The sequence below is a fragment of the Sorex fumeus genome, unplaced genomic scaffold (genome assembly GCF_029834395.1).
Source record: "Sorex fumeus unplaced genomic scaffold, SorFum_2.1 ptg000041l, whole genome shotgun sequence".
Lineage (NCBI taxonomy): Eukaryota > Metazoa > Chordata > Mammalia > Eulipotyphla > Soricidae > Sorex > Sorex fumeus.
The window spans coordinates 10496854-10523960 of NW_026606098.1; the positions used below are offsets into that span (position 1 = coordinate 10496854).

At 54.8% G+C, this 27107-nt stretch overlaps 1 protein-coding gene across 1 annotated transcript in view; it reads right to left on the bottom strand.

Moving 5' to 3' along the window:
• LOC130028869 (mucin-16-like) overlaps nt 1-27107 on the bottom strand; it is a 70476-nt gene that overhangs the window by 12172 nt on the left and 31197 nt on the right. The window contains exons 21-58 of the mRNA XM_056119711.1: nt 26164-26294; nt 25994-26061; nt 25523-25695; nt 24283-24318; nt 23253-23377; nt 23107-23174; nt 22446-22618; nt 21334-21369; nt 20908-20973; nt 20373-20524; nt 19988-20055; nt 18610-18782; nt 16556-16627; nt 16186-16310; nt 15913-15980; nt 14993-15168; nt 14851-14886; nt 13297-13350; nt 12639-12763; nt 12263-12330; nt 11819-11991; nt 11662-11700; nt 11162-11286; nt 10657-10724; nt 10093-10265; nt 9931-9969; nt 9151-9207; nt 7797-7921; nt 7602-7669; nt 6367-6539; nt 6236-6271; nt 5771-5895; nt 5365-5432; nt 4292-4464; nt 3733-3768; nt 2674-2801; nt 2494-2561; nt 77-249 (exon numbers count right to left, since the gene is read on the bottom strand). Of these exons, the coding sequence (XP_055975686.1) occupies nt 77-249; nt 2494-2561; nt 2674-2801; nt 3733-3768; nt 4292-4464; nt 5365-5432; nt 5771-5895; nt 6236-6271; nt 6367-6539; nt 7602-7669; nt 7797-7921; nt 9151-9207; nt 9931-9969; nt 10093-10265; nt 10657-10724; nt 11162-11286; nt 11662-11700; nt 11819-11991; nt 12263-12330; nt 12639-12763; nt 13297-13350; nt 14851-14886; nt 14993-15168; nt 15913-15980; nt 16186-16310; nt 16556-16627; nt 18610-18782; nt 19988-20055; nt 20373-20524; nt 20908-20973; nt 21334-21369; nt 22446-22618; nt 23107-23174; nt 23253-23377; nt 24283-24318; nt 25523-25695; nt 25994-26061; nt 26164-26294 (3840 nt within the window). The remainder of the gene's footprint in view (nt 1-76; nt 250-2493; nt 2562-2673; nt 2802-3732; nt 3769-4291; nt 4465-5364; nt 5433-5770; nt 5896-6235; nt 6272-6366; nt 6540-7601; nt 7670-7796; nt 7922-9150; nt 9208-9930; nt 9970-10092; nt 10266-10656; nt 10725-11161; nt 11287-11661; nt 11701-11818; nt 11992-12262; nt 12331-12638; nt 12764-13296; nt 13351-14850; nt 14887-14992; nt 15169-15912; nt 15981-16185; nt 16311-16555; nt 16628-18609; nt 18783-19987; nt 20056-20372; nt 20525-20907; nt 20974-21333; nt 21370-22445; nt 22619-23106; nt 23175-23252; nt 23378-24282; nt 24319-25522; nt 25696-25993; nt 26062-26163; nt 26295-27107) is intronic.

The window sequence follows — 27107 nt, forward strand, 5'->3', positions numbered from 1 at the left end:
CCTGGAGAAGGCCACTGAGCCCCTGGAGGGGTCCTAGATGATGGGGACGGAGAACTGAGCCCCGCACAGTGCTCACCGTTCACGCGGAGGCTCTTCCTGTCCAGGGCAAAGGGGCCCAGCTGGTTGACGCCCCGCGTGAGCAGGCTGAGCTCCCAGTACAGCTCCGTCCAGTCCAGCCTGGGGCCCGCGGGGTTCGTGTAGTAGCCGCAGACCAGGCCCACGCCTGTGGCACTGCCTCCGTACTCACGCCTGAGGATGGAGCCAAGGGGTTGGGGGGAATGTAGCAACTGGGGGTGGGGGGCTTCTGAGGCAGGGGGGAGCAGGAGAGCGGAAGGGCGTGGCTAAGGGCGTGAGCTCTGCCTCCTGCGTGTGTGGGGATGGGCTGGAGGCTCCGGAAACATCATTTGAAATTAACAAGAAGACAGCCGTGGAATTTTCTGGGGGTGAGGAGGACACCTGGCGGTGCTCAGGGCTGACTCCTGGCTCTGAGCTCAGGGATCACTCTTGGCGGGGCTCGGGGGACCCCGTGGGGTGCCGAGGATCCAACCTAGGTTGGCTGCGTGCGAAGCAAGTGCCCTCCCTGCTGTACTACTGCTCCAACCCCCAAGAATATAGATTTTTCCCCCTCCTTTGGTATTTGAATCCCTCCCAAACAGTGCTCAGAAGGTGACTCTGGGCCAAATGGGCCTTGGGTTCAATGCAAGGGCCTGAGGATGTAGTGCTGCTCAGGCCCTGAGGTGCTGGTGGCCCCCAGGGCTGCACCCGGCAATGCTCAGGGCACTACGCATTGCCAGGGATCAGTTCTGGGTCAGGTGCAGGCCTTAACCTCTGGACTTCTCTTCCAGGCCTAGGAAATGGAATTGCTGTGTTTGTCTTTGGGCCATACCCGGCTGTGCACCAGGCTTCCTCCCGGCTCTCTGCTGAGGGATCATTGCTGGGGGGTGGAGCTCAGGGGCCATATGAGGTCCCGGGATTGAACCCAGGTTGGCTACGTGCAGGCAAGTGCCTTCCCTGCTATACTATAGCTTTAGCCCTGGAAATGGAATTTTTTTTGCCACACCCATTGGTGCTCAGGGCTGACTTCTGGCTCTGCACTCAGTGATCACTCCTGGTGGGGCTCAAGAGACCCTGTGGGGTGCCGGGGATCGAAGCTGGTTGACCACATGGAAGGCAAACACCCTCCCTGATGTCCTATCTCTCCAGTCTTGGGGATGAAATTTTTGTTGTTATTGTTTTGATTTTTGACTTTTTCGGTCACACCCAGAGATGCTCAGGGGTGACTCCTGGCTCTGAACTCAGGAATTACTCCTGGCGGTGCTCAGGGGACCCTGTGGGATGCTGGGCATCGAACCCAGGTCAGTCACAGGGAAGGCAAGCGCCCTCCCTGCTGTGCTATCTCTAGCGCAGGGGTTCTTCTCAGAGAACTGAGTCCTTACTTACAACAACGGGTCAGGGCCGGGGAGAGAGAATAGTGGCTGACCCTGGTTCAAATCCCTGGTGTTGCCGAGGAGTCATCCCTGGAGCACAGAGCTAAGAGTCAGCCCTGAGCACTGCCGGGTGAGGCCCCACAACCAAAGAGAGAAACAAAGAAAGAAGCAAGAGGCTGCGGGAGAGAGAGCCCAGTGGGCGCGGAGGAATCAAGGCAAATGCCTTACCTGCTGTGCTATGGCTCCAGCCCAATAATAATAATAATAATAATGAAGAAGTAGGAGGAGGAGGAGAAGGTGGAGGAGGAGGAGGAGGAGGAGGAGGAGGAAGCTGCGGGAAGGGCCTTGCACATGGCCGACCCGGGTTCGATTCCCAGCATCCCATATGGTCCCCCGAGCACCACCAGGAGTAATTTCTGAGTTCAAAGACAGGAGTAACCCCTGTGCATCACCGAGTGCAACCCAAAAAGCAATAATAATAATAAAAATCACTGTCACTGTCCTCCCGTTGTTCATCGATTTGCTGAGTGGGCCCAGTAACATTGTGAAACTTGTTACTGTGTTTGGCATATCAAATGCATCACGGGGAGCTTGCCAGGCTTTGCTGTTCGGGCTAGATACTCTTGGTAGCTTGCAGTATCTCGTCCACATGGCAGAGCCTGGCAAGTTCCCCATAGCGTATTTGATATGCCAAAAACAGTAACAATAAGGCTCACAATGGAGACGTTACTGGTGCCCACTCGAGCAAATCGATGAACAATGGAAGGACAGTGCTACAGTGCTATTATTATTATTATTATTATTATTATTTGATTTTTGGGTCCCACCTGGCAATGATCAGGGGCTACTCCTGGCTCTGCACTCAGGAATTACTCTTGGCAGTGCTCAGGGGACTATATGGGATGCCGGGAATCGAACCTGGGTCGGCTGCATGCAAGGCAAACACCCTACCCGCTGTGCTATCGCTCCAGCCCCCAAGAGCTGAGTCTTTAAACCAATGGGTAGCGCTGGTCAGGGAGCCTCCATCCGGCCCACGCACCCCTGTGTGTGAGGGCAGCCACCTCACCTGAGCGACTCCAGTCTGCAGCCAGCATAAAAGGGACCCAGGAAGGTCTTGGCGAGCAACGGGTTGAGCTGGGGTGGGGGGGGGGGGGAAGGAAATGAAAAAAGTAAACGGCAGCTCTTGGGGGGGATGTGGACCAATGTGATTTTGGGGAGTGGCAACTGGTGACCGCGGGAGGCTCACCCGGTGCTGGATGATCTTGTCAGTGGAGTTGAACTTTTCGGAGCCCGGGAACCTCATGTCCTTGCTGTAGTGCTTGTTGGTGATGGTGAAGTTCAGGGTGAAGGATGCCAAGATCGGGGCAGCAGCTGCTGAGGGACAGGCCGAGGGGCAGGTGGGACCACGGGCAGCGGGGGTGACGCCAGCAGTGGGTGGGGGCTGGGGCTGGCGTGGGAAGGCAGGCAGAGACAGTCCCCCCCCCCCCAAAAAAAAAAATGACTAACAGAAAGAAAGGGGATACTCGAAGAACTGAGTTGTTTGTTTGTTTGTTTGCCACACCTGGTGGTGCTCAGGGCTGACTCCTGGCGGAGTGTTCCATTCAGGGAACACTCCTGGCGGAGCTCAGGGAACCTTGTGGGATGCTGGAAATCAAACTTGCGTCGTGCAAGACAAATGACCTTCCCTCTGTATCATCGCTCCAGCCCCACTTCCGTTTCCATTTTATTTTATTTTTGTGTGTGGGCCACTCCTGACCCAGACAGTGCGCAGAGCTGACTCCTGGCTCTGCACTCCTGGTGATGCTCAGGAGACCCTATAGGGTGCTGGGGATCGAAACTTGGTTGGCCGCATGTAAGGCAAACTCCCTCCCCACTGTCCTATCTCTGTCTCTGAGTGCAGATTTTTGGGGTTGTTTTGTTTTGGGGCCGCGCCCAGCAGCTCTCAGGGCTTCCTCTGAGCTCTGTGCCAAGGGATCACCCCTGGCAGGACTCAAGGGAACCCTATGACCCCTCTGGGGTCAGCCATGTGCAAGGCAGGTGCCTGCCCGCCCCCCCCTCCCCCCAGGAGCTCTAGCTCTGGCCCCGAGTGAGGGTCTTGGAGGTGAAGCCGGCCTGGCTTCCATCTGGGGGTTCCATGTCTGACACTGCCTGCCGTCCCCTCCCCTCAACCCAGCACTGAGCTGCGGGAAGCCCTGGAAACCACTGGGTGTGGCCCCAAAACCGAAGTAACATTATGGTGCTACCAGGAGGGGTCGGTGCCCCGCTGTGGCCTGGGTGGGGGGGAACAGGGGTGGGCAATACTCACTCTCGGGGGTGGTGGCTGGGGCCATCTGGGTGTAACCTGCAGAAAGAGGGAGGCTAAGAAAGGGGGGCAGTTGGTGACCCCCGAGGAAGAGGCCAGTGCATCACCAAAGACACCCCCAGCCATGCATGCTAGAAAGAAGGCAGAGAGAAGGAATCTAAGCCCCCCCCCCCCCCAAGAGATACCCCAGGCCTGACTTCAAACCTCAGGGCATAGGTGGGGGTGCGGGAAACCCAAGTCATTTCACAAGAGGAGACTCCCCTCCCCCCAACACCTGCCGTGCCAGTGTGCACACAGGGGAAGGAAGCACCCCCAAATCAAGACCCCCATCTCATCTCCCTGCAGAAGTCATGCTCAGGGAAGGGTCCCCATCTCTGGAGTCTAATTTATAGGTATTGTCCCTATGGTCCCAAGCCTGGAGGTGAGACGGGGAGTGGGGGGAGGGGGTGCGGCTCTTGGCTGCCACCTCCAGCGTTGTGGGGACTCAGTGGGGGTTGGGGTCCTGGTCTGGGTGCAGGAAGGGGCAGAGTTCAGGAGGAGGATTCCAGGGGAGCCCCCTCACCGCTGATGTACAGGCTGCCCCGGTCCAGGGTGTAGGGGCCCAGCTGGGACGCGCCCCCGGTCAGCTGGCTCAGCTCTTGGTATAACCGCTCCGGGGCCAGCGCCGGGTCCGCGGGGCCAGCGTGGCGGGTGCAGACCATGTCCACTCCTGTGGCCGTGCTGTGCTTCTCAGGCCTGGGGGAGGTGGCAGTGAGCTGGGCTCCTGGGGGGCCCTAAGATTCATGGGGGGCATAGGAGGAAAGGGCTAGAGGGAAAGGATGGATGGGGAGAGAGTAGAGGCCAGACGGGACAGAGTAGAGGCCAGGCGGGCACTTCCATCTGGGCCTTCCTTCTTCCCCTTTCCCTCCCTCCCTTCTTCCTCCTTCCTTTCCTCCCTCCCTTCCTCTCCTACTCCTCCCCTCCCTTCCTTCCTTCCCTCTTTCTCTTCCTCCTTTTTTTTTCTTTTCTTCCTTCCATTTCCCTCTCCCTCCCTTCCTTTCTCTTTTTTCTTTTTGGGAAACAGCACTACTCAGGGCTTAATCCTAGTTCAATGCTCAGGGATCACTCCTGATGGTGCTCTGGGAACCCCACGGGGGTTGCCAGGGATTGAACCCAGATTGGCTGCACGCAAGGCAAATGCCCTCCCTACTACTGTCCTATCGCCCAGACTCTGAGTGGCTTAGACATCTGAAGAGCGCATGCTTTTTTTTTTTCTTTTTGGGTTACACCCGGCAAAGCACAGGGATTACTCCTGGCTCTGCACTCAGGAGTTACTCCTGGCGGTGCTCAGGGGATCATATGGGATACTGAGAATTGAACCCGGGTCGGCCGCATGCAAGGCAAATGCCCTACCCGCTGTGCTATCGCTCCAGCCCGGGCACATGCTCTTAAACTCTGACACCAAGACAGCGGCATGAGCTGGGGCCCACTGGAGATGGATGAAGATGCAGGCTGGGTTCTCTGAGCACCTGCTTTGTTTTGTTTTATCCCAGCGATTTCCAGTCAGTCCAAAGTGAGGGGTGATACTCTTCAAATGTTGGGGTACTAGAGCTGGTCACCTGTGAATTCCACCCTTCCCCAGCTCCCTAGACTCACCTGAGCAAGGTGAGGTGGCAGCCAGAGAACAGGGGACCCGCACTGGTGTTCTGGAACAATGGTCGCAGCTGTGCGAAGGGGGAGAGAAGGAGATGCATGGGTGGACTGGTCCTTGTTGGGCAGGGAGGGGGCTGGTGTCGTGGACAGGACAGGAGTGGGCGATGGTCACTGGTGGGCAGGGCAAGGAGGACACCCACTCTATTGATTTTATTTATTTTTGTTTTGTTTTTTGGGTCACTCCTGGCGATGCACAGGGGTTACTCCTGGCTCATACACTCGGGAATTACTCCTGGTGGTGCTCGGGTGACCATCTGGGATGCTGGGAATCGAACCCGAGTCGGCCGCGTGCAAGGCAAACACCCTACCTGCTGTGCTATCGCTCCAGTCCCCGGAAACCCACTCTTACCAGAAACTGCAGGACTGTTTCAGTAGTGTTAAATTTCAGGGAGCCCCGGGGCCCCATGTCCACGGTGTAGCGGAGGTTGGTGATGGTAAAGTTGAGGGTGAAGAAAACTGGGGGTGGTCCTGGTGCTGCAGGAAGGGTGGGAAAAGAGAGGTCGCGCGGATTTGGGGAGCCTTTTGAGCAGAGTCTGAGGGCTGGGGAGGGACCCCCTCGCTGGAGGCAGCAGCAAAGGCTGAAGGTCCAGAATCAAGGGCAACCCATGCAGGCGAGGCAGGTGCCAGACCTGCTGTTCTTGCTCCAATTCCATTTCCGGACTTCATGCATCCCTCACCCTAACCATCCCTCTGTGCACCCAACATGTCATGTGCCTCATTCCTGCGGTGCCCCCAGCCTGGTCCAGAGCCCTCCCCTCCTGCACAGCTACAGAATCGGGTGGGAGCCTGCATGGAGAGGACGTGGTGTACTTACTACTGGGTGCAGGGCTGGAAGTCCGATGGGTATAACCTGCAGAGAGGGGAGGGGGGATGAGCTGGAGAAGAGACTTGGGGCTTTAGGGGTAAGACACGCAGTGGACTCAGAACAGGCCACTAGTGGCTTACCGTGGACGTAGACAGTCTCGGGGTCCAGGGTGTAGGGGCCCAGCTGCGAGAGTCCCCCGGTCAGCCGGCTCACTTCCCAGTACAGCTGCTCCCTGTCCAGCTCCAGGCCCGGGGGCTCAGGGCGGTGGCTGCAGACCAGGTCCACTCGTGTCGCTGTGGCGTCCTTCTCAGGCCTGGGGAGGGAAAGACCAGGTGGTGAGGATGAGGCGCCTCCTGCCAATGGTCCTTGGTGACATCATGGGGGCACCACCTGGAAAGTCGGGGCGCGGGTGGGTTCCGGTGGACAGAAGCTGGGAAGCCACGTCGGGTGCCCCTCCCATTCCTGTCGCCCCATGGCCTGCATCGTGCATTCTCTGCCTAGCAGCAAATTCCCAGGTGAAATGAAGATCTTTCCTGCTTCTACATTTGCTAAAACCCTCCCTGACAGCCTGAGTCCCACTCATCGCCCTTCTCCTTCTTCCTCCTGTGATAGGATGAAATAAAGAGGGAGGGGCCTGATAACCAAGACCTCTGATTGGCCTGTGTTTACATGTGTTATCCAATTAGCTAATAGGCCGACCTCTGATTGGCCTTTACTTAATAAGCTATCCTACTAGCCAATAGGCTAAAAGGTAGCATAGTAAATAGAGCATAGTAAAGACCACCCTGATTGGCCTTTATTAACCAAAAGGATGGCATATGCAAATAAAGGCCAATCAGAGACCAAGCTTACAAAGTCTCATTTGCATATGACACCTGCGCTGTACTATCTATCTTGCCTTTCTTTTGCTTTCTTTGGCTTGGCAATTCTGGGCATTGAACGAACACAGGACCTCACACCTGCAAGGCAAAAGAGTTCTACTGCTGAGCTGCCTCTCCAGTGTGATTCCCTATATTTTTTTGGGGGGGGAATGACTGGTCTTGGGGCCACACCTGGCAGTGCTCCAGGGACCATGTGGAGTTAGGGATCAAACCAGGTTTAACTACATGCAAAACAAGCGCTTTAGCAAGAGTGCTATCTCTCTGGTGTGTGCTTTTGAGTCACTGAACCTGGATAGACTCTAAGAGACGCTACACAAGACATCAGAAGCTCAGGAGGGGTCCAGAGTAGGGACCTGGGGGTCCTGAATTTCCCAGTTGGGGAGCTGGAAAGGGCTGACATTAAAGGCGCGATTCAGTCCTTCAGGACTCAGGTGATTAATAAGCATCTCCCCGCACACCACCATCTCCAGGGCCGCTTTCTCTGCGGGTCTCACCGGAGGGAGGTCAGTCTGCATTCGTCATCCAGGAGCCCCAGGCTAGTGTTTTCCAGCACAGACCGGAGCTATGGAAGAAGATGGAGCTGATGAGGAGGACCGAGGGGGATGGGGACAGGGGTGGCGGGAGGCAGTCTTGCAGGACGAATGAAGATTGCGATGCTGGGGCTCTTGCAGGGTTTGGGCGGCCCTCACCAGGTGTTGCAGGAGCTTTTCCACTCTGCCGAACTTGTCTGACCTAGGAGACTGCAGGTCGTCGGTGTAGCGGAGATTCGTGATGGTGAAATTGAGGGTGAATGGCACCAGGGCAGGAGCAGAGACTGGAGAGGGGGTTGAAAGAGACTATAGTAGCGGGGGTGGGGAGGGGAGCTAGATTTAGAGCACCCCGATATGGATCTCATAGGAAGGAGCCTCTCCAAGAGTCAGAAGTCAGCCCTGAGCTGACTGTGTCAGATGTGGTCATCCCTGTCAGATGTGGTCCCCAAAATCCAAAACAACAACGAGATTAAAAAAAGTACTCCAACAAACCAAAACAACTCATCTATTCATAACACAGATCTGGGGTTACCAGGAGAGCAGGCAGAAGGGGAACCCGAGGGGGTGTGGGGAATGGGGTCCCCAGACGGGAGGTGGAGAGAGATTTACTGCTACTTTGGCGCTGGGTGCCGCATGCTAAGATTTATTTTGAAGATGTATGTCAAACTCCATTTAAAACATAAGCGGTCATCAAAATACTCCCTCACCTAAAAGGAAAAAAAAAGAAAAAGAAAAAAAGTGCCTGCCATAGAGGCAGGCTGGGGGTGCAGGAGGGAAACTGGGGACATTGGTGGAGGGGAGTGGACCCTCGTGAAGGAATTGGTAATTCACAGTGATTCAATGGAAAAAAATAATCAATTAAAAACGTGTTGAAAGTAGGTAAAGGGATATTCCTTTCAGTATCTGTTTTGCCAACCACAGTGCCCAGAAGGAGAGAGAGAGAGAGAGAGAGAGAGAGAGAGAGAGAGAGAGAGAGAGAGAGAAAGAGAGAGAGAGAGAGAGAGAAGTGCCTGCCATAGAGGCAGGTGGGAGGGGGAGCCGGGGGTGGGAAGGAAACTGGGGATACTGGTGGTGGAAAATGTACACTGGTGGAGGAATGGGTATTGGAACACTGTATGACAAACCCAACCATGAACAACTTTGTAATGTGATTACAAACCTATCTCACTATGATTCAATAAAACAATTTTTTTGGAAGATAAAAGATGGTTTTTGTGTGTGTTTGTGTGTGTGTAAAAACTCAAAGGGAGATCAGCTTTTTGCTGTACCATTGTTTGGGGGAGAATATGGAAACAAGGGGATGAAGGGGGTACCTCAGTTTACCTACTCCAAGACAGGTTCCAGGATGGCTCAGGGCTCTGTGCATTGGAATGGGGGTTTGAGGACCCCCATGACCTGTCAAACTCATGGGTCTTGGACTTCAAGTTAAGACGCCTCCCTCCCATGTGGCTGACACTAACAGGAACTCTACCCCACCCCCCAGTGCTATCTGGAACAGCAACGGGGATTATACCTGAGAAGGTCAAGAAAGCACTTGAGACTGTGGGAGGAATGGTGGCTTCCGTATTATCTGGAGAGGAGATTAAAAAAAAATCTGTTGAGTTTGGGTAGGGTACCCTTCATCTTTTTTTTTTTTTGGCATTTCATTAATTTATTCATTGTGTTCAATCGACAACACTGCTCCGGATACAGTTTCAAGCATACCCATTCCAACACCATTCCTGTTTTTCATCATCATTGTCTCAGGGTTCCCTCAGACACCCGCTAGTTGTGGTAAGCTCATTTCTGGTGCCTTTGGCCCTGGAGCTGATGGGCAGAGAAAGGGAGTGGGCAGGTCTAGGAGTCTTTTTTTGGGTCACATTGGCAGTGCTCAGGGAACCCTATGTGGAGCCAGGGATCGAACTTAGGTCTGTCACGTGCAAGGCCAGGCACCCATCCACTCTTCCACTGCTCTTGCCACAAGGCTTGGGGATTTTGAGCCACTACCTTCTGGGCTGGAGCAATAGCACAGCAGGTAGGGCGTTTGCCTTGCACGTGGCCGACCCCAGGTTCAATTCCTCTGTCCCTCTCGGAGAGCCCAGCAAGCTACCGAGAGTATCCCACCCGCACTGCAGAGCCTGACAAATTTCCCGTGGCTCTTCTCACAATGGAGATGTTACTGGTGCCCGTTCGAGCAAATCGATGAACAATGGGAGGACAGTGCAGTGCTACAGTGCTACCTTCTGGGGGGAGGCATCCCATGTGGAGGAGAGAGGAGAGAAATGATGAGCCCCGGGAATCACTGTGGACTCACGTTTTGTGGGGGTGGTCCAGGGATTCTGGCGGCTGTAACCTGCAGAGGGGTGGAGAAGAACAAGGTGAGAAGCAGGGAGGGAAGAGGGCAAACTCAGGAGAGAAAGCTAGAGTGCACAGTCTTCAATGTTCGGACAGACCCTCCCACGCCCACGGCCCTCACCATCCACCACGAGACTGTCTGGCTTCAGCGTGTAGGGCCCGAGCTGGGAGCCACCGTGTGTGTACCGACTGAACTCCTCGTACAGATGTTTCCTGTCCAGCTCCCTATCCGCCGGGTCTGGGCTGTAGATGCAGACCATGTCCACGGCGGTGGTCACCCCGCCATCCTGGGACCTGAGCAGGCGGATACAGGAATTTGCTGAACGGAGTCAGGGAGGATTTTGCTCTCCTGGAGATCGTAAAGCAGCAAGAAGAATTGCAAAGACAGTCACAGATGCCAAGACAGATTCTCCTAGTTGAAGAGGCTTCCACTGAAGAAATATTCGGACGCAAATGGAAAACCTCAGTGGGGTGCGGAGCAAGGGAGCGAAGAGGGGAATTAAGAGGAGCATCTCATTACCAGGACACGCTGGGAAATGGGGGGAAGTTGTGGGAAGGGATCTGAAAGAAGTGACACTGATGCCATAGAACTCCGGCTCTGCATAGTCCCAGGTGGGCAGGCAGGAAAGGAAGCCCAAGGGCTTGAGAGCAAGGTAGCAGCTTTGCACAGGTGTTCCAGTCTCACCTAAGCAGGGTCAGTCTGCAGCCATAGTAGCGGGACCCCAAACTGGTGTTCAAGAACAGGGGCTGGAGCTGTGGAGGCGGGCAAGAGGGAAGAGAGCATTAAGAATCTGATCAGTTATCTCACAGTTATTCGATTAAAAGAATTTTTTTTTAAAAAGAAATCTTTCATAAAAGGAAGTCAACAGAATCAGCAAAGTGGGTGGTAATCAGTTTGCAGGAGCCTATAGAGGTGAGGTGGGTGGGGCTTACTCAGTGGGTGGGGTTTGTATCATGGGGACTAGGGTAAAATAGATGGTGTCACTCTGCCCGAGCCTATAGAAGTGAGCTGGGCGGGGCTTGTATCCAGGCTAAGGGTGAAGTGGGTGGGATCAGTTTGCAGGAGCCAATCGAGTCGAGGTGGGCGGGGCTTACCCAGAGTGGGCGGGGCTCGTATCAATGGGGTCTAGGGTAAAATAGGCGGTGTCAGTTTGCAGGAGCCTATCCGAGTGGGGTGGGCAGGCTCTCACCAGCTGCTGCAGGATTTGATCCAAGTTGTGGAATATTCTGGAATAAGAATGCCGCATGTCTTCCTCATAGGGCAGGTTGGTGATGGTGAAGTTGAGGGCAAATGGCACCAGGGTAGGATGAAGGCCTGCAGACGGAGTTGGGGGGTGGGGAGACGTGTTCAGAGAGCCTTAAGGATTAGCACACATGCATGTGTGCAAACACTAACGGGGATCTTCCAGGCACTGCCTACCTGATGTGGTAGGGAAGGATGTTGGTACCCCCGAGGGAGCTGTGGATGCCAATAAACCTAGAGAGAAATCAATTCTGAGTTCCTGGAATGCAGCTCCAAGGGTCCTGGAACATGTCAGTGCCATGCCCGGGGGCTTTTGTGGGTTTAACAGGGATCAGTGTGTGTGTGGGGGGGGGGGGGGGTGTGGCATAGTGAACCTTTTCTTTCCTCCAGTTCCTAAATCAAGATTTTGGGGCTTGGGAAGATTGATGGAGCCTTGGCTGTACTCACTTCTGTCGGTGGTGGTGGTGAAGGTGGGGTGGTTGTAACCTATAGATGAAAAGGAAGGATAGAGGAGGCAGAAAGAGTGAGTGGGACGGGACAAGGCAGAGGGAGCATCAGAGCCACACCACAAGGGCAGACCTAATGACCTCGGTGGTCCCCTCACCATTGATGTACAGACTGTCCCGGTCCAGCATGTAGGGCCCCAGCTGGGAGAAACCCCCAGTCTGCCGGCTCATTTCCCAGTATAGCCGCTCCTGGTCCAGTGCTGCGCCCGAGGGGTCAGGGAGTTGGGTACAGATGAGGTCCACCCTTGTGGCCTGTCCATTCTTCTCTGGCCTGGAGGGGTGGATCGGGGAATAAGGGGAGGGTGGAAGGATGGGCTTGCATATAGCTGGAGCCACAAGGCCCTGACCACTACTGGGTGTGGCCCCCAAGCAAAAGCAAATGCCCAGCTAGGGGGACACTGCTCAGGATGGGTATTAGGGGCGAGGGGTATTCACTACTCCTAAATACAGGCTTTACCTGGGACATCAAAAGAAGACAGGCAGGAGGGGCACCCCTGGGGCCTGAGGAAGGACAGCACTTGATACAGGTATTTCCGTCTCACCTGGACTGGGTCAGTCTGCAGCCATTGTAGCGGGGCCCCAGGCTGGTGTTCCGGAACAGGGGCAAGAGCTGTGGAGGGGTAAGGGAGGGACATGAAGGATTTGTCTAGGGGAACAAGGGGGTGGGCGGGGTTTATATCCTTGGGGGCAAGGTGAAGGGGAGCATCAGGTTACAGGCACTTGCAGAGGTGAGGTGGGCTGGGCTTGTACCACTGGGCGGGGCTACACCAGTGGGCTCGGCCTGAGCGTGGCTTACCAGTGGGCAGGGTTTGTACCACTTGGGCGGGGCTTACGCCTGTGGGCGGGGCTTGTATCTATAGGGACCGAGGTGCGTGGCGGTGAGCGGAGCAGGGCAGGCAGGAGGGGCAGGACTCTCACCAGCTGCTGTAGGATCCTCTCCGTGTTGTTGAAGATTATGGAATCTGGACGATTCATGTCCTCCACATAGGGCAGGTTGGTGATGGTGAAGTTGAGGGTGAATGTCACCAGGATGGGGCCAGGGGCTGTGGGGGTGGGGGTAGCGGGAGACACATGTGCAGTAAGTTCAGGCTGAGAATCTGGGTCTGGCCACCCCATGTGCACGCCTGCACGTCTTGTGGGCAGTTAGTTCCCTGAGAGGGATGTCTTTGCCATCACCTTTATGGAGGGGGCCCGGGTTATGGATGGCAGCCTGGAGGCAGAAATACCCCTAACGAAGTCTGACTTGCAGGAGGGGGTGGTGGAGCAAACAGGCACATTAGCAGCCGCCTTTTTTGATTTTTTTTTTTTAAAGAATCCAATTGGTTCCTGTGAGCTGCCTCTGTATTGCCTTATTTATTTATTTTGCTTTTTGGGTCACACCTGGCAATGCTCAGGGGGTTACTCCTGGCTCTACTCTCAGGAGTTACTCCTGGCAGTGCTCGGGGGACCCTATGGGATGTCGGGGATTGAACCCGGGTCGGCTGCATGCAAGGCAAGCACCCTCCCCGCTGGACTATGGCTCTGGCCCCCCTATTGTTTTTAAAGCCTTTCAGGGAAACCGCGGAGAATGACTCACTTGTGGACACAGGGACAGTGCTGGACATGGTAGTCGAAGTCGGGGATGTCAGCCCTGGGAGGAAACAGAGACGAATAGAAGGGGCCAAGGGGCCCTCCTCGGGAAGAGGGCATGTTCCACACGCAGACAATCAAGTCCTTTTGGGGTCCTTAGACTGGTCTGGAGCCAGTCAGAGACACGGGGGTCAGATAGGAGCTTTGGGGGGCTTCTCCCAGCCTGGGAAGATGGCAGTGGGTAGCAGGAGGGGGCATGAGTCCCAGCATGGGGGGTCCTGGTGAGTGCTCACTGGTGGGGAGTGGTTAGGGTGGGTGTATTCTACAGGGAAACTGGGGGTACAGGGTTATATGAGGAGGGGATGTGAGAGTTTGGGGTTCTTTGCTTTCTTTCTTTTTTGTGGAAGCACACCCTGCAGTGCTCAGGGCTAACTCCTGGCTCTGTACGCAGGGATCACTTCTGGCAGGGCTCTGGGGACTCTATGTGGTGCCAGGGCTCAAACCCAGGTGAGCCACATGCAAAGCAAGCGCCCTCCCCACTGTACTCGCGCTCTCTCTCTCTCCAGGCCCCTTGTTACAATTCCATCCATTCACTCATTCCCGGTTGCATCTCAAGTATCTCACAGCAGGAAATTCCTACCCTGGGCTGTGAAGAAGACGGATGGTGTCTCTGAAGATGTGGTGGTTACTGTTGAAGATGGAGAGAAATAAATGCCAGTTTGCGACTGGGACTAAGGGATGGAGGAGGGTATGGAATTTCCGGGGTTTTGTCACCTTGGACATTACGGACCAGGAGTGCCCGTGAATGAGGACTGGGAAGTGGGCTTTTGTCTGCTCTAGTTCTTGGGTTAGGATTATCACATTAATTATATATAATTATTTATCACATTATAGAATTATATCATATATAAAACTGATCTATCAATATACATTAATCCTAACCCAGGAATTATAATTAATATAATCAATATCTTATGTTATTATATAGTAAAGAATATTAGATAATATTACATAATTACTGTAATATTAATATATTATATTATAAATCTATTCGGAGGGTCATGCTCTGAAGTACTCAGGGATGACTCCTGGCTCTGTGCTCAGATCACTTCTGGAGGGGCTCAGGACCCTCTGTGGTGATGGGGATTGAAACCAGGTCAGCTGTGCGCAAGGCAAGTGCCCTGCCCACTGTACTATCTCTCTGGCCTCCCTTGTTACAATCTTCATCCATTCATTCATTACCAGCAGTACCTCACAGCAGAAAATGCTACCTAGGGGTATATTAATATAATTATATTAATACACTTTATATATTATAAGCACTGTATAGTTCGTATAATAGCATATTTATGTATATTCTGTATGACAGAATTATCAAAAGTATTACATAATTATCTAATACACATTAATACACCATATGTTATTTTACATAATTATATAGTATATCTATAAATCAATATGGCTGTAGGTTATGTGGTTACCACAGTGACAGTGTTTATGACTATCTTAGGGGATGGGTTGAAGGATCTTTGTAGAGATCCCCAAACTCCCCCATACTCACTTTCGGGGGTCGTGACTGGGTTTTGCCAGGTGAAACCTGCAGAGGAAAAGGAAGAGCCGCTGTCGAGGGACGCAGGGAGGGAGACTGGCGCCAAGTCCATGGAAACCAAGCACCAGGATGGGCTCAGCATCACGACTCTCACCATCGACGTAGAGGCTGTTCCTGTCCAGCGTGTAGAGCCCCAGCTGGGAGACGCCCTGTGTCTGCTGGTCAAGCTCCCAGTACAGCCGCTCCCTGTCCAGCCTGCTCTCCGTGGGGCCAGGGGAGTAGTAGGAACAGACCATGTCCATGCCCGTGGCAGCGCCATCGTACTCCGGCCTGCGAGGGCAGGTGAAGGATAAGGGTGTGCGCTGGGGAGGGTTTGATGTCCCCAACTCACAAAGGGGCAACCAGGAGAAAAAGGACTCTTTTACTTTCTTTTCTTTTTCTTTTTTTTTCTTTCGGTATCAAGGTTAGAACCCGGATCTCAAGCCTGTGGGGCACGAGATCCAGACCCTGAAAAATGAAACTGAGAAAGGACAAAAGGGCAGAGAAAGATCCTCCTGGTGCCCGGATTTGAGTTTCAGGATCAGCAGGGAAGCGCTTGCCTTGCCTGTGGCTGCCCCCTGGGTTCAATTCCCAACTCCCCACAGGGTCCCTCAGACACACCAGGAGTTAGCCTTGAGCACTGCCAGGTGTGGCCCCCCGCCCCCCCCCCCCCATATAAAAACAAAAAGAAAGCAAAGTGGAGAAAGGACTTGGCAGAAGTCAAGGGCTCTGACCCAACGCTTAAGAGGCCTGACCCAACGTTTAAGGCTCCCCTTTTGGGTCTAAGCGAAGGAAGAAGCGAATGCAGAAAGTGAAGCAGCGGAAGAAGGTTCCATGCTCGGAACACCCTGGGATCCAGACATGGTTGGGAGGGAGAGGAATACAAGGCGACGAAGCTTTACACACGGAACTGGCACCACACAATTGCCCCTCTGCATAGGATACCAGGCGAGGCAGGTGTTGGGCAAGAAGGGAACCCCGCAGAGGACCTGGGCGCTGGGGCGGCAGTTGGGCACAGGTGTTCCACAGTCTCACCTGAGCTGGGCCAGTCTGCAGCCGAAGTAGTGGGGTCCCAAGCTGGAGTTCTGGAACAGGGGCTGGAGCTGTGCGCGAGTGGGAAGTTGGAAGAAGGAACGTGAGGGTTTGCTCCAGAGCCGCGTGGTGGGGTGGGCGGGGCTGGCGTCAGTGGGCGGGGTTTGTATCCATGGGGGCTACAGGTCGAGGGGAGCGATCTGATTTGCAGGCACCTAGAGGTAGGCGGGGCATTGCGGGAGTGGGCGTGGCGGGCGAGGTGGGCGGGGCTCTCACCAGCTGCTGCAGGACCCGGTCGGTGGCGCTGAATATCCTGGAACCAGAGAGATTCATCTCCTCCTCATAGGGCAGGTTGGTGATGGTGAAGTTGAGGGTGAAAGGCACCAGCACAAGGCCAGAGGCTGCAGGGGGTGGGGGTGTTGGGGATGGACAAGAAATGTCCAGTGTTCCCGCCCTAACCATAGAGCTGAGTGGCGGTGGGGGGTTACCCACATGCCTGCCTACAGGTCTGGCTGTGGCGGGGAGGGGACTCTTGCTTTAACACGGAGACGCCATCCTCACGTGCCTGGTGCCCACTTCTGCGCATGGTAGGCCCAAGACCAGAGGTTTGGCAGGAGAAACCAGGAGGGGTGGAGAAAGCACTTACTTGGGGGGACCGGGGCCTCGGTGCTGGGTAGTGAGGCCGGAGCGGGCGCGAGAGTGGGCACGGAAGCTGAAGCTGCGGGGGGGGGGGGGGGGAGAGAGAGAGCAGCAGGAGAGAACTCCATATACTGGGCTGTGTGGCATCATCTCTCCACCAGCTGCCTTTCCCCCCAAGACCTTTTTTTCAGAATTTTCCCGAGGAGCAATGTACTGACCAGTCACACTTCCCTTTGGGAATATTTATCTTGGGCTGGAGAGACAGGACAGCCGAGAAGGCGTGCCATGTGGCTGACCCAGGTTCGATCCCTGGCACTGCATATGGTATCCCCCGAGCCACTGAACCAGGAGTAAACCCTGAGAACCACTGATAAACCTCCACAATAATAAAAGACCTTTTCAGTGAAAACATGTTGTGAAGAAGTGTGTGTGTGTGTGTGTGTGTGTGTGTGTGTGTCTCCTGGTGGTGCTTGGGGGACCATGCAGTGCCAGGTAGAGCACCCAGGATTCCTGCCTATTTTCCTGTCCTTGAGCCTCTCCCCAGCTTGTTCACAAGTCAAATGAATCACACACAATCCAATCATCAGGTACAAATCATGCTGACGCCTGTGCAGTTTCCTCCCTCCCTCCCTCCCTCCCTTCCTCCCTCCCTCCCTCCCTCTCTCCCTCCCTCCCTCCCTCCCTCCCTCCCTTCCTCCCTCCCTTCTTTCCTTCCTTCCTTCCTTCCTTCCTTCCTTCCTCCCTTTCTTCCTTTCTTTGGTCCTTTCCTCCCTCCCCTTTTCCTTCCTTCCACCCCTCTCTTCCCCTCTGTTCCCTCATTCTTTCCCCTCCCTCCCTTCTCTACCCTCCCTCCCTCCCTCCCTTTCATTTTTAGGCCACACCCAGTGGGGTTCTGAGATGATTATCCACCTGTTCCTCCAGTCACCCCACTTCCTATTTCCAGGAGAGGAACCCTCCCTCACCTGTGAAGCTGGGGAGAGGATTTGGCATTTCTGTAGAAACTGGGATGATAGTAACACCTGCAGGAACAAATATCCAAAGCTCAAAGGGATCCTCCCCTTCTTGAAGATGGCTGGGACAGGGGGTAGGGGTGCGTGCCTGGGGTTCTTGGGTGTTCTAGTTCACTGGAGATGGAAGGTGGGGTTGCTGGGACAGCAAAAACCTTTGGAGTTCGTTTTAAAAAATATTGGGGGCTCCCAAGAAGGATTCACGTAGTCTAGGGGTCCCTCCAGTCCACCTGAATATTGGGGGGGGCTTTCAGTCAGCATTGCTGGTGATTCAGTGCCAGGGATGGAGGATCTGGTATAGTTCAGTCTCCCCACAGTGCCCAGGATGGCCCGGGCACCCTGGAAGTTCTCAGGGGCCTCCAGAAACACAGTGGTGGTCCTTAGGGGGCTCCCAGGGCTATGCCTGGTGATTGGGGGGGGGGGAATCCTATTTAGCACCAGGGAATGGTTCCATGCAAGCTAGTGCCTTCACCCCTGCACCATCTCTCCAGCCCTGCCTTTCTAGAAGTTTTGAGAGACCCCCCCCCCCCAAGCATCAGCATACTCACTGTTGGGGGGTGTGGTCCAGGTCGGGTGAGTGAAGCCTTCCGGGAGACAAGTAGGAAGGATGAGAAAAACGGGGTGGGGGTGGGGGAAGGGGATATGGTAAGAAGATGTTGCACTACCCACATTAGAAGACAAAATAAAAACAACATTTTAAATGTTTGTTTGTTTTTGACCGTGGGGCCACACCTGGCAGTGCTCAGGGATTTCTCCTGGCTCTGCAGCAGGGATTGCTTCTGGTGGGGCTGGCAGGATGCTATGCGGTGCCTGGGGTGGAAGCCAGCTTCTGTGCAAAGCAAGAGCCTTCCCCAATGTCCTCTTTTGCCAATCCTCAAATGAACACAGTGATGGGCCATGAGCCTGTATCACATTCTCGTGGGCACCATCCCCCAATACCATGTGTGTGTGTGAACCCACAGACACCACAAAGGGACAGGAGTGTGTGGGGGGGGAACGGAAATGAGAAAGGAGTCAAAATAAGTCTTTGGGGTTGGGTGTGGCGGCTACTCACCATTGACGATGAGACTGTTGGGGTTCAGGCTGTAAGGGCCCAGCAGGCTTGCATCCTGGGTTTGCTGCTTTAGCTCCCAGTAAAGCTGCTCCCTGTCCAGCTCAGGTCCCACGGGATCCTGGTAGTAGGTGCAGACCAGGTCCACGCTTGTGGCTGCCCCATCATTCTCAGGCCTGAGGGAGAGGTAGAGCACACGGTAGAGAATTGTAACATTTGTGCTAATAACAGGACATAATAGGAACATAGATCAGACAAAGAGGTGAGAAGTTAGACCGATATTCATTTTGAAACAAATGTGTGTGTGTGTGTGCGCGCGCGCGTGTGTGTGTGTGTGTGTGTGTTTGGGCCACACCTGACTGTGCTCAGCTTACTCCTGGCTCTATGCTTAAGGGATCACTCCTGGAAGTGCTCAGGGGACCATATGTGGTCGCCCCCTGCAAGGCCAGCGCCTGCCTGCTGTCCATCTCTCTGGCCCTAGATGGATAGTGTCAGTGAGAAACAGCCCCAGCTGGGACTGTGAGTGGAGTTTACAATTCTGCTCCAATTCCCAGCACAGCAGACACGTCTGCTTCCTCCATCCTTGACACAGGAATGGATGGGAAATTTGGGATTCAACAAGGAAACAAACAACCAAAAAAAATCATTTGTCTGAGAAAGAACCAAAAGAAAAGGGTTCCCTGAATCAAGGGTGATAGATTTAGAAGGATGGCTTTTATTTTTTCTTTTTGGGTCACACCCAGCAACGCACAGGGGTTACACCTGGCTCATGCACTCAGGAATTACTCCTGGCAGTGCTCGGGGGACCATATGGGATGCTGGGAATCGAACCCGGGTCGGCCACGTGCAAGGCAAACGCCCTACCTGCTGGATGCCAAGGATGGCATTTTTTTTATGTAGGAGTACTGCTATTTATTCAGCCACCGATGAGCTGATTGAATTGGGCATGAACTCCACCTTACTTTTTTTTCATAATTTTATTTAATTATTTTTCTTATATTAATTTTATAGGGTGGCATTTTTAATTTAAAAAATCCTATCTTATATTTTCTTTTCGGGGCTGCACCTCGCGGCGCTCAGGGGCTATTCCTGGCTGTGCTCAGTGGTGACACGTGGCAGTGCTCAGGGGACCCTGTGCAGGATCAATGATATGCAAGGTAAGCATCTTAGCCCCTGTACTATCTCTCCAGCAACAAGAAGGCAGCATTTCTAGGGGTTTGTGTAGTGTGTGCGTGTTGTGTGTGTGTGTGTGTGTGTGTGTGTGATAAAATCATAAATGACGTCCATCCCTGCTGGTCTCCTTGCTTCCGTGATTCCATGTCTGCTGAGGATGTGGGCAGAGAGAGCAAAGAAGGAAGGGATTTTAGAACTTTAGTCTCACCGGAGCAGGGTCAGCCTGCAGCCATAGTAGTGGGGCCCCACACTGGTATTGTTGAACGCGGCCAGAAGCTGCAAGGCAGGGAGAGGGAGGAGGAAGCAAAAGCATGGTTGGTCCTGGCAGGAGTGAGGAGGGCGGGGCACCCGTTGGCGGGCGGGGTTTGTATCCATGGGAACAAGAGCGAAGTAGGTGGTATCACTCTGACGGAACCGAGCGAAGTAAAGTGGGCGGGGCTTCCATCGATGGGTGGGGCTTGTATCCATGGGAACAGCGGGGAGGTGGGTCAATAGAGGCAAGGTGGGCAGGGCAGACATCAGAGGGCGGAGTTTGTATGGGGGGCGGTCCTAGTTTGCAGGTGCAGGCCAGGTAAGGTGGGCGGGGCTCTCACTAGGGGCTGCAGGACCAGATCCGTGATGTTGAATATTCTGGATTCAGGGTGATTCATCTCCTCCTCGTAGCGCAGGTTGGTGATGGTGAAGTTAATGGTGAATGGCATCAGGATAGGACCAGGAGCTGCAGGAGTGAGTGGAAGAGAAGTATCTAAGCCAGCCCACCCTGACTTCATAGCTGAGTGTGTGGAGGGCACCCCCACATGCATGTCCTGCACCTTCCAGGGGAGGGAACTGAGTACCCCAGGCAGAAAAGCGCCTCTCCTGGCAATCCCTCCCTGACAAGGCACCCCAAATGGTCAGAGGCGACTTGTGTGAATCCACCCTCTTCATCCCAGTTGTCTGTCCCAGGAAACCCATCTGCGGTGAGGCTCTTGTACTGTCTGCTGATTGGGCTCGAAAAAGCAGAGCCTTTTCGAAGTGCATCCCAAGTGTGGAATGTCCTATTGGCCCTGCCCCACCCCCTGCCCCCTCCACTGCCCGCATGCAAAGCGTCTGTGCTGGTGGAGGGAGACAGAGAGAGCAAACGCCTACCCGCAGAGGTGGAGACTGAGTCTGAGGTGGTACACTGGTTCGAGCAGCTAGGAATGGCCACGGTGGCTGGGGAGGAAACGCGGGGAAGTTCCGTTCATGGGAAGGCTCTTTCTGAGTCGAGCTTTTCTCCGCTGAGCAAGCCAGAGAAGCCTTCGGCCATGTTTTTGGTGTTGGGTGTCTTTGTTGGGTATCTGGACCTTTCCCGGCCATGCCAGAGGCTAATCCCAACTGGCGGCCGGGGGTCCCTCCTGGTGGGGTGGTGCTGGGGACCCCAGTCAGGGCTCCTACATGCAAGGAATGTGTGCAGCTGAGCCGTCTCTAGGGTCCCTGAGGTGAGGGGGGACTGAAGCCTTCTTGAGTCTTTGTGGGGAGGGGAGTGGGTGAGAGGAGAGAGAACCTCCAGGGGGAACACAGATGGCTACTCACTGCTGGGGGTGGAGAGGGGGATCCTGTGCGTGTACCCTGTGGATAGAAGCAAGGAGAGTTGTGAGTGTGGGGGATGGGCAGGAATGGGAGAACACGGGGCCTGGGGCAGGTTTCTCTTTTTCGGGGGGTGGTGGCATTAGTGCTCAGGAGTGACCCCTAGTAGCACTTGGGGGACCATCTACAGAGTCAGGGATCAAGCTGGGATCCACCCTGCATTATCTCTCTGGCCTCTATGAATCTGTTGATTTTATACGCATGCGTGTGCCCCCGCCTGTGCACGCACACACACACACACACACATACACACATATATATACACACACATATACACACATTCTTTGTTTTGTTCTGTTCTTATTTTTGGGGGTCCCGCCTAGTGGTGCTCAGGAATCACTCCTGGTGGGGTTCGACACCTTACCCACTGTACTATCACTCTGGCCCATGTAATAATCTTTACAGCCCCTCCTCCCCCTTTCATGCACAGATGCAGCAGCCAAGCTCCAGATAATTCTTTTGGGGTGCTGAGAAGAATATCCCTATTCCTGCAATACCATGGGGACAGGGGTGAGGGTGGAGGGCAGGGGTCCCTTGTGGTGGGGGATGGGTGCTGGAACCTGGAACATGGTGTGCATGAAACTCCAGCAGGAGTAAACTACGGTGCTTCAAAGAAAATGTTTTCCAAAGGCAAAGAGAAAAGAACAAACCCTTCAGCCCAACCCACAATGTCTCTGAGTGACTCCCCCTTTCTTCTCTGCATGTTGGCTCAGCTGACTCCCCAGAAGGGCCTAGAACAAATGCTTCTTTCTCAGGAAAAGAACTGCAGGACAGGCCCAACCTGGGAGGAGCTCGAAGCACCCAAGACACACACACACATGCATGTAAGCACAAACATGCACACATTTGCACAAGGCACGCACATACACACATATGTGCGCACACACATGCATTCTCACACACATACATGCACACACACGAATACGCATGCACACACACATGTGTACTCATGCACACACACACATACACACATATGCACACTCAGGCAGTGCTTTTTAGTGTACTGGGAGCCCAGAAGGCTTGTGGGGAAAGGGGAGAGGGAGGGGGGCTCCACTCACCATTGACATAGAGGCTGTCACTGTCCAGGCTGAAGGGGCCCAGCTGGGTGACACCCTGCGTCTCGCGGTTCAGCTCCCAGTATAGCTGTTCGCGGTCCAGCCTCCGGCTGTGGGGCTCAGCAAGGTAGGTGCAGACGGAACTGACTCCGATGGCCCGGCCGCTCCTCTCTGAACTGGACCCCCAAAATTAGGTAGGGGAAGACGAGATGGGGGTCACTCCAGGGAGGATCCTGGGAGATGTTCTCTAAGGCAGACTGTGGGCATTGAGTGTCACTGTCCCTGGGATGGAGTGTTGTGTGTATGTATGAGGGAGGGAGAGAGAGAGAGAGAGAGAGAGATAGAGAGAGAGAGAGAGAGAGAGAGAGAGAGCAAGCACAGACTATGGTGTGTGTGTTAGAGAGACAGACAGAGACATAGAGAGAAGAGACAGAGAGATCAGACTATGCTGTGTGCATATGAGAGAGAGCAGACTATGGTGTGTGTGTGTGTGTGTGTGTGTGTGTGAGAGAGAGAGAGAGAGAGAGAGAGAGAGAGAGAGAGAGAGAGCGGCTGGGCTGTGTGTGTGAGAGACCAGATCGGGTGCGTGTGAGTGCAGGTGCCCCTCCTCTCCCCCATCTTGCCTCCCCGCTCCGACCGGCTCCCCGCTCCCCGCAGAGCTCACCTGATCCAGGTCACTCTGCAGCCCGAGTAGTGGAACCCCAGGCTGCTGTTGCACAACAAGACCCGGAGCTGGGGGCAGAGAGGGCGAGTGAGGGGGGTGCAGGGCTCAGGAGAACCCGGAAATGGGGAGCTCGGCCGGGGCCCTACCTGGCGCACTAGGATCCGCTCGGTCAGGTTGAAGATCTCGGACCCCGGCGCCCCCATGCCCTCCGTGTAGTTCAGGCTGGTGATGGTGAAGTTGAGGGTGAAGGGCACCAGGGTGGGGGTCCCCGCTGCAGCAGAGACGGGCATGGGTGACCTCGGGGGCAGGCCCTGGCCCTCCCGCCCTCCCCAGGCCCCTCTCAGGGCAAATCCTGGGGCAAGAATGCGAAGGGAGGAGCTGGAGCGATAGCACCGCGGGGAGGGCGTTTGCCTTGCACGGGGCCAACCTGGGTTCGATTCCCAGCATCCCACATGGTCCTCTGAGCACTGCCAGGAGTAATTCCTGAGTGCAGAGCCAGGAGCAATCCCTGTGCATTGCTGGGTGTGACCCAAAAAGAAAAAAAAATATTGCAAAGGGGAAGGAGGCTGCGTGCAGGCAGGGGGCTGAGCGCTAAGGAGAAGCAGGCACTAGCACCCTGAGGAAAACCAAGCATCTGACTTGGCCCAAGTGGGGCTTGTTAAGGAGAGTGAATGGAGCGAGGGAGGGGACCCCAAGACCAGATCACACACGGGCTCTGGAGGGTCGCTCCTACCTGTGGAGCCGAGGATGGTGGATGAGAACGTGGATGATTCTAATGACAGCGTAGAAGTAATTGAAGCTGAAAAATATAAAATAATTATAACAACAACAACAATAATAACAATGGGTCGGAGCAATAGTGCACTGGGCAAGGTGATTTGTTGTTGTGTTCGATCTGGTAACCCATCGGGTCCCCGAGCCCGCCAGGAGTGATCCCTGAATACAGAGCCTGAGCACCTTTGGGTGTGGCCAAAAAAAACCCCAAATAAATTGTTTAATTAATTAAAGCTCGGGAGGAAAAGTAGCAGTGCTGCTTGATGGGAACTGGGAAGTTTGAGCTTGACCCGGAACAAGGCGAGGGGTGTCTGGCGGGCGTGGGGACGGACCTCAGCCCTCTGGGCACTAAGGCTGGTGGGGGGGGCGGAGCTGGGATGCGGATGGGTTTGGGATACTCACTGCTGGCCGTGGGTGTCCAGAGCCAACGGTTGTAACCTGCAGAGACACGGAGACACCGGGAGGGGAGGTTAAGGAGTGGCACAGTGGGACCGGGACACAGGGCAGCGGCCCTGGCACAGGGCTCCCAGTTGGAGCCCCGCCACTGTGCCGTGTCCCAAGCATCTCCAGGGGGCCTGGCCCACCCCTGGCACCACAGCCACATGGCAGCACCCTGTCCTTGGGTCCTGGCACTGAACTGTGAGCCCAGTTGGCTGATGATCACCAGGAGAGGTCTCAAGGCCCCTTGAGGATCTCTTGGGGACCCTCGAAAAAAATAGAAACAAAAATGGAGTGTGATTACGAACTGCCACGGTGTGGAGTAAGATTGATAAGGTGAGATCAGGGCTGGGGTGATGACAGCAGGGAGGGTGCTTGCTGGCCTTGCATGTGGCTGACCCAGTTTCCGTCCCTGGCACCCTATAGGGTCCCTTGAGCACCTGCCCCCCTGAGTGCACAGCCAGGAGTAACACTTGAGCCCTGTTGGGTGTGGCTCAAAAACTGAGAAGGAAGGAAGGAAGGAGGGGAGGAGGGAGGGAGGGAGGGAGGGAGGGGAGAAAAGAAAGGGAAGGAGGGAGGAAGGAAAGGGAGGAAGGAGGGAAGGAAGGAAGGAAGGAAGGAAGGAAGGAAGGAAGGAAGGAAGGAAGGGGAGGGAAGAAGGAAGGAAAGGAAGGAAAAAGGGAGGAAGGAGGGAAGGAAGGAAGGAAGGAAGGAAGGAAGGAAGGAAGAAGGGAGGGGAAGAGAAGGAGGGAGGGAGGGGAGGAAAGAAAGAAAGAAAGAAAGAAAGAAAGAAAGAAAGAAAGAAAGAGGAGGGAAGAAGGAAGGAAAGGAAGGAGGGAAGGAAGGAAGGAGGGAGGGAGGGGAGGGAGGGAAGGAAAGGGAAGGAGGGAGGGAGAGAGGGAGGGAGAAAAGAAGGGAGGGAGGAAGGAAGGAAGAAAAGAAGAAAGGAGGGAAGGAGGGAGGGAAGGAAGGGAGAAAAGAAAGGAGGAAGGAAAGGGAGGAAGGACAAAGGGAGGAAGGAAGAAAAGTGAAGGAAGGAAAGAAAAAAGGAAGAGGGAGCAAGGGAAGGAAAGAAGAGAAAGGAAAAGAAAGGAAAGGAAAGGAAAGGAAAGGAAAGGAAAGGAAAGGGCAAATCTGTTTTGCAAAACTAGTGTCCCCCAGGCACTGGCCCCACTGCAGAGGCCCCTGCGAGCGGTGGTCTCACCGTTGATGTAGAGGCTGCGTCTGTCCAGGGTGTAGCTGCCCAGCTGGCTGGCGCTGTGGGTCAGCTCGCTCACTTCCTGGTACAGCACTTCTCTGTCCAATCTGAACCCCACAGCGGGAGGCCGGTAGGTGCACACGGCGTCCACTCCCGTGGCACTGTCATCTTCCTCGGTCCTGGGGGGGGCGGGACAAGGAAACAGGACCCCTGAGCCGGGGGAGTCATAAACTCAGCACCTGGCAGTGCTCAGGGCTGACTCCCGGCTCTGTGCTCAGGGATCACTCGTGGGAACTTGGGGTCCCTCTGGGGTGTTGGGGATCGGCCACATGCACAGCCAGCGCCCTCCCTGCTGTATCATCTCTCCTGCTCCTGGTGGCCCCAGCGACCGTCCTCGCCTGTCTGTGATCTTGCCTGCGAACCGCCCCCCTGCCCCCCACCCGCTCATCTGTCTTCCGGGAGAGAGGAAAGTGTTACCTGAGCAGAATCAGCCTGCAGTCAGAATACGCAGAGCCCAGGCTGGTTTTCTCAAACAGAGGCTGGAGCTGAGGAGGGTGAGGGGGGGAAGGTGAGCCCATGGGGGTGGGGGACAGGAAGAAGGAGGAGGGGACAAGGTCACGGCCAGGTGGGCCCCGATGGTTTCTTACCAGGTCTTGGAGCGTCTTCTCGAGAGAGAGGAACTTCGCCGATCCTGGCTGGCTCATGTTTGGGGTGTAGCGTAGGTTGGTGATGGTAAAATTGAGGGTGAAGGGCACCAGGGCTGTACTGACATCAACATCTGGAAGTGGGGACAGAGGGGGGTGTGGAGAGGGAGAGGCAGAGAGAGAATTAGAGAGAGAGAGAGAAGGGGGAGAGAGAGAAGGAGACTGAGAGACGGGGGTCAGTTGGAAGGGGTTGGGTACGCTCAGCAGTGCTCAGGGCGGACTCCTTGTTCTGTGCTCAGGAATCACTCCTGGGGGTACTCAGGAGACCATATGCAGCACCACAGATGAGACCAGGGCCAGCTGTGTACCAAGCCAGTACCGTACGCACTGAGTTCTCTCTTCGGTCTTTTTTTATTTGCTTTTTGGGTCATACCTGGCAATGCACAGGAATTACTCCTGGCAGTGCTCAGGAGACCATACGAAATGCTGGGAATCGAACCCGGGTTGGCTGCGTGCCTGGCAAATGCCCTACCCACTGTGCTATCAATCCAGCCCCTCTCTCTCCAGTCTTAGAAGTTTGAATCCAATTCAAAAGGTAACGTTAAGCATCTCACGACAGAGCAAACATAGACAGGTTGTGGCCATTCCATTTGCGTGTGTGTGTTTGTTTTGGGGACCACACCCAGGTGTGCTCAGGACTGACTCCTGGCTCTGCGCTCAGGGATCACTTCTGCTGATCCCTGGCATGTGGATCGAACCTGGGTCTGAGGCACACCAGGCCAGCGCTCTCCCCACTGTGCTATGGCTCCAGCCCCAAGCTGTGGGCGTTCTTGTGGTGAGGAGAGTGGCCAAGAGCTCAGGTGGTCCATATTGGACCACAAATGCTCGAGCAATCAGAAACCCAAAATGTAATCAATTTTTTGGGGGGGGGTATAGAGGGGCATGTG